This window comes from Quercus suber, unplaced genomic scaffold, assembly GCF_002906115.3.
Source record: "Quercus suber isolate HL8 unplaced genomic scaffold, Cork oak 2.0 scaffold_622, whole genome shotgun sequence".
Taxonomy (NCBI): domain Eukaryota; kingdom Viridiplantae; phylum Streptophyta; class Magnoliopsida; order Fagales; family Fagaceae; genus Quercus; species Quercus suber.
In genome coordinates this window covers 212,069-218,214 of record NW_027070065.1, presented here as the reverse complement: position 1 = coordinate 218,214, position 6,146 = coordinate 212,069, and the positions used below count along the sequence as shown (strand labels likewise).

The window sequence follows — 6,146 nt, the reverse complement described above, 5'->3', positions numbered from 1 at the left end:
TATTTAAATATGGAGTAGGCAAGGTTTAAGGTAATATGATTCATTTGTTTGTAATTTCTTAGTACTTCACTCGATGGTTCTAGGAAATTGATTCATAGAAAATACAGCTGCTGGCTGTCAGTAATGCTCATGTCCCCATCTACCTATAGTTGCCTCCAACATAGCACAATATATCATAAATAATTTTAGGCTCAATGACACTATTGATCCATTTGACTGTTTTTATTCTGGACTCTTAGATTTGAGATTTTGCATTTTAATTTATCAAGTTTGATTGCGTTTTTAAAATTGTGTATCAAATACCAACAAAACAAAGTCTTTTTTCTTAGCAATTAGATTAGTTACAGAGATTAATTGAATGACCATTTGAAAACAAAAGTCAAACTTATTGGTGGACTAAAATGAAAAATCTAAAACTTAAGAGACTAAAATAAAAATAATTTCAAACTATAAGCATCAAAAGTGTAATTTAGTCACAATTTTAAGTGGTAACTACAATATAGAGATTTGAATTTTATTTAATAATAAAAAAAAATTTTAATCAATTTTAATTATATTAAAAATATACTATATATATTTATTATATTCATTACAAATTATACTCTTACATTAAAAACATGCTTTTAATTAAATATAAAACCTGATTCTCAAAAAAAAAAAAAATATAAAACCTACCACCGCACATTAAGTCATTTTATCTTTTAATTAAATATAAAACATACTCTTACATTAAGTCATTTTATTCTGTCGTCAGGTGGTGGACTCTTAAGTTTGTATCTCGTGTGGACAGCATGTAGAAACGGCCATTCACGCCCTTTGGGACTGCACTGCCATTCAACCAGCATGGGGCCTTCATTTTCAGGCTATTCGAAATGCAGCGCAAGGTGTTTCGACCTTCTCCGATCTGGTTGGCATGATAGAAGTTCAGCATGAGAACCTGGAGCTCTTTGTGGTGGTGGCTTGGTACATTTGGCTTCTAAGGAACAAAAACAGAGTCAATGAACCGTGCACCCCTGTTGGTAAGATATATGAAGCAGCCCAAAACACTCTCTCCGAGTTTCAGTCCAAGGCAACACCGAAGCAACCCAAAGCAATTCCTAATAAAGTGAAATGGAGACCACCGATATCAGATTTCTATAAGGCTAATTATGATGGAGCTTTGTTGGAGGAATTGGGTGAAGCAGGGCTAGGATTTGTGATAAGGAATGAAAAAGGGGAAGTGATGGGATCTTTAGCTGAAAAAATCAATAAGCCAGATAGTGTGGAAGTCTTGGAGGCCTTGGCAACTAGGCGAGCTGTGTTATTTGCTGTAGAATTGGGCCTACAACGGGTTGTCTTCGAGGGTGATTCTGAAACAGTATTTAAGGCACTATCCGGAGCTACCTCAGACCGCTCTTGTATAGGGAACATCATAAAAGACTGCAAGTCTACTTCGGGTTTGTTTCAAGCTCACTTCTTCTCTCATACTAGGCGGCAGGGCAACGCAGTGGCTCATGCATTAGTCAAAAGAGCTAGAAATTCTTCTCCACTTTTAGTTTGGATGGAGTCGGTGCCACCAAATATTGCTTATTTAGTTCATGCATTAGTAAAGTTATATATTTCTTCTCATAAAAAAAAAGTCATTTTTTCTTTTTGCGAGTGGTGTTTAACGGTGAGTGGGCTCACCAATATTTTCATGTTTATACTTTATAATATAATATTCAAACACTCAAAAGATTTCAAATCAAAGAAAGTTATTTTCCATCAGAACTTTGGGCTCAACTACTTTTATGGAGTTGGTCCAAGTCATATAAAGAAATGGTTGGACTGTTACATATTAGAGAAGACAAGTCTAAAGAAAAGTTTTGTTGAATCTCTTTAAAGAGTGAAAGCACAATTACTGTGAAAACACTAATACTTATTTAGATCTCCAATTTTAAATTACGGTTTAACTGCTTTTACTCTAACTTATTTAAGTGCGGAATAAGAGTAAATGAAGCGCAATAAACCGGAACACCATTCTAAGCTATAAGCAAGTACAATAGGTGATAAATGTAAAGTTTAAAAAGTATGGAAGAAAGATGCAAATACAAGATAACACCGAGACGTGTTATCGAAGAAGAAACCAAAGTAGTCGGTGAAAAACCTCTACACGGCCTTCCAAGCCAAAATCGATCCATTAGTGAATAAATTGGAATACAAGAATATTAAAAAGACCCTATAGGTCTAATTTACCCAATGTACTTGAGCCCTCCAAGCTCTAGCTACCAACAGACTTCTTGGAGTCTTATCTTCACTAGTTATTTGGATCCCACAATTCTACATTGCATCCGCCACTCACTGACTTCTTTCAATGCTTCCTATAGGCACCAAAACTTCTCTCAACACTCAGAATGGGTGCGGTAAGTATTTGGGCTAAGAACCTCTCAAGGGTTGGTTCTTGATTCCTAATCCTGAGCAGAAATCCCCAAAACCTCGACTGTCAAACTGCCTCCCATTGTCCAATATGATCATTCGTGGAATCCCGAATCGACAGACTATGTTCTTCCAGACAAAACTCTAGACCTTCGCCCCTGTTATGGCTGATAGCACTTCTGCTTCAACTCATTTTGTGAAATAATCAATAGCAACTAATAAAAATTTTACCTGCCTTTTACCTTGGGGTAACAGGCCAATGATGTCAAGTCCCCACTGGGCAAACGGCTATAGGGAGGCTATTGTCGTTAGTTTCTCAGATGGGATGCATTGGACGTTCTCAAATCTTTGGCATGTGTCGCACTTCTTGACAAACTCCTTTGCATCCTTCTGCAAGGTAGGCTAGAAGTAACTCGTTCGGATGACTTTGCTAATTAGGGATCTCGGGCCTACATGGTCTCCACAAACTCCTTCATCGATCTCTTCTAGAATATATTTGGCTTCCTCCTCGTTGACACACTTTAGGTAAGGCATGGAGAAGCATTTTTTTGTACAGGGTGTCATTCAGGATCGTGAACCTTGCTGCCCTTTTTCTGATCTTCCTGGCCTCTTCGACGTCATGTGGAAGTCGTCCGTCTTGAAGAAAGGACAAGATTAAGGTCATCTAGCTGCTTTCGCTTTGGGTCACGAAGGTGAAGACTTCTTCGTTGCTGGGATGATTCTGGACTTCAATCTTCAAGTTTGTATTTGTTGATTCTGCTTCCGACGATGACTGTTTCGCCAGCTCATTTGCCCTAATATTTTGGCTTTTAAGGATCTGTGTGAACTCTATTTGATCAAATTCCTGTGTCAAAAGGTTCGTAAACTTTAGGTATTTTTGCATCCTTTCCTCCTTTGCCTTGAATTCCCCCTTTATCTGACCTACAACGAGCTTTGAATCACTATGGAGGAGAAAGTTTTTGATGCCTAGCGCCTTCCCGACCCTTAGTCCCGTCAGTACTCCTTCGTATTCAGCTTCATGGTTGGTTGTCGAGAATGCTAGCTGGACTTCATACTTGAGCGTCTCTCCTTCTGGTGTGATGATAATAACCCCTACTTCACCCCTCTTTTGAGTTGATGAACCGTCAGTCTATTACTCCTTCGTCTGGAGCCGTAAACTCGGCGATGAAATCTATCAATGCCTGTGCCTTAATGGCTGTTATGGGATGGTACTCAATGTCGAATTGGCTGAGCTTGATGGCCTACTGGATCATCATTCCTGCAACCTTGGGCTTGTTCATTAACTTCTTTATAGGTTGGTCTGTCATCACCAAGATGAGGTTCTCCTGGAAGTAAGGATGCAGCTTGTGTGAGGCTACAATCAAAGCAAATACAATCTTCTCTATGAGTGGGTATTTGGCTTCTGCCCCTTGGAAGACCTGGCTGACATAGTAAACTAGGAGCTGTCTTCTATCCTCTTCTCGAATCAAGGTGGCGGTCACGGCTGTGGCTAATACTATTAGGTATAAATATAGGCTTTCTCCTTCCTTAGATGGGCTCAGGAGGGGTGGATTGCTCAGGTAGCGCTTGAGCTCCTAGAAGGCTTTCTCATATTCATTCGTCCAAACGAAGGCCTGCTTTAGCATTTTGAAGAAAGGTAGGCATTTGCCTGTTGCTTTGGAGACGAACCTATTAAGCGCTGCTATTCTTCCTATGAGCTTTTGGACATCTTTGACGGTCTTAGGTGATGCCATCTCCAGTATGGCTTGTACCTTCTCTAGGTTTGCTTCTATTCCTCTTTGGGACACCATGAACCCTAAGAACTTTCCCGATGCCACCCCAAAGGCGCACTTGCTAGGGTTTAACTTCATCTAGTATTGTCTGAAAGTTGTGAACGTTTCTTAGAGGTTGTCCAGGTGATCAAATTCGTCTTTATTCTTAACGAGCATATCGTCCACATACACTTCCATGTTCCTTCCGATCTGTTTACTAAACATCTTGTTTACTAACCTTTGGTAGGTTTTTCCTGCATTTTTCAGCCCAAATAGCATTACTTTGTAGCAGTAGAGCCATTGGCTTGTGATGAAGGCAGTTTTTTCTTGGTCTTCTTCCACCATTTTTATCTGATTATACCCCGAGAATGCGTCCATAAAAGTCAGGAGTTTGTGTCCTGCTGTGGAATCTACTAGCTGGTCTATCCTTGGCAGGGGGAAGCTATCCTTTGGGCTGGCTTTGTTCAGGTCTGTGCAATCCACGCACATCTTCCATTTCCCACTCGCCTTCTTTATAGGGACAATGTTGGCTAGCCAGTTCGGGTAGTAGACCTCGTGGATGAAGCCCGCTGCTAGTAGTTTATTTACTTCGTCCATGATTGCCTGGTTTCGTTTTGGAGTAAACACGGGCTTTTTTCACGGGGTTAACGTCTAACCTGTGTTGGATGATCTCTGTGGATATGCCTAGCATGTCTTCATGACTCCAGGCGAATATGTCCAGGCTTTCCTTAAGGAATTGGACTAGTTTCCTCTTCATGTCTGTACTTATGGTCGTCCCTACTCTTGTAGTCTTTGTTGGCTCTCCGTCAACCAGCTCCACAGTTTCTAGGACTTCCACCTTCTCCTCTTCTTTCTCCTCGATGATCCATGTATAGTTTTCCTTTGCAGCCAGCACTACTTGATAGCACTCCCTGGCCAGCACTTGATCTCCTCTTACTTCACCTACACCATTCTTTGTTGGAAATTTTACCTTCAGGTAATAGGTGGACATGGTTACTTTCCAACAATTGAGTGTGGGCCTCCCGATGATCACATTGTATGATGAGGAACAATCTACTACTAGGAAGTCCAACTGACAAGTCAATTGTCGCGGATAAGACCCCACTGTGACTGTCAGCATCACTATGCCTTTGGGGTACACCTTATCCCCGCTGAAGCTGACGAGAGGGGACTCAAAAGGGCGTAGCCTTCCTGGATCTAACTTTAACTGTTGAAAAACGGATAAATAGATGATGTCCACAGAGCTGCCATTATTTACGAGGATTCTCCTAGTATTGAACCCCTCTATCGTGAGCATTATGACCAAGGGGTCGTTATGAGGTTGCTTCACTCCCCTAGCATCTTCTTTCGAGAAAAACATGTCCTTATCTGTCCGTCTCTGCTTTGAGGGTGGTGTCTTGTAAATGTTGTTCACCTGCCTGTGATATGACTTCTTGAGGGATCTGAATGACCCATATATGACTGGTCCCCCTGTGATCATCTTTATCTCTCCGATCACACTTGGTGGACGTTGGGACGTTTGGTCTTTGTCCCTTAGTGAGGCTTCACGCTTGTCCTTGTTATCGTCCCTGGACCTACTGGGCTCTCCCTTCTTTATAAACCTTTGCAATTTCCCTTTTCGAATGAGTTCCTCTATCTGCTCCTTCAGGTCTCTGCAATCTTTTGTATAGTGGACGTGATCCTTGTGGAAACAGCAATACTTCTTCTTGGCACATACATTAGGAGACGAGTGTAATGGCATTGGCCATTTGAGATAGTGCTCATCTTTAATTTGCGCCAAAATTTTGTCAACAGACATGACTAAGGGAGTGAATTTTACCGTTCGAGGAATTTTATCATCTTTCTTTTTACCCCTGTCGCTATTCTGACGATCTAAATGCTCCCTTTTTTGCCCTCTCCAATTGTCATCCTTCCTTCCTTTTTCATTAGACTTCTCTATGTCTTTTATTGCTACTAAAGTGTTTTCGACGTTCATGTACTTCTGCGCCTTCAGAAGCATTT

At 40.9% G+C, this 6,146-nt stretch overlaps 2 protein-coding genes across 2 annotated transcripts; one reads left to right on the top strand and one right to left on the bottom strand.

Moving 5' to 3' along the window:
• The first annotated feature begins 913 nt into the window (after window positions 1-913).
• LOC111998512 (uncharacterized) lies at window positions 914-4,248 on the top strand. The gene is made up of 2 exons (XM_024030609.1): window positions 914-1,436; window positions 4,118-4,248. Exons 1-2 carry the CDS (start codon window positions 914-916, stop codon window positions 4,246-4,248), a joined length of 654 nt encoding a protein of 217 aa, XP_023886377.1.
• Window positions 4,249-4,725: 477 nt separating this feature from the next.
• LOC111998513 (uncharacterized) lies at window positions 4,726-6,144 on the bottom strand. Its single transcript, XM_024030610.1, has one exon. It carries the CDS (start codon window positions 6,142-6,144, stop codon window positions 4,726-4,728), a length of 1,419 nt encoding a protein of 472 aa, XP_023886378.1.
• Between the last annotated feature and the right edge of the window lie 2 nt (window positions 6,145-6,146).

Bases quoted from the DNA above. Each gene is read 5' to 3' on its own strand.
- LOC111998513 (XM_024030610.1), bottom strand. From the start codon at position 6,144: ATGCTTCTGAAGGCGCAGAAGTACATGAACGTCGAAAACACTTTAGTA.
- LOC111998512 (XM_024030609.1), top strand. From the start codon at position 914: ATGATAGAAGTTCAGCATGAGAACCTGGAGCTCTTTGTGGTGGTGGCT. The intron at 1,437-4,117 runs GTTTGTTTCAAG...TGACGGTCTTAG, and splicing joins AGACTGCAAGTCTACTTCGG to GTGATGCCATCTCCAGTATG.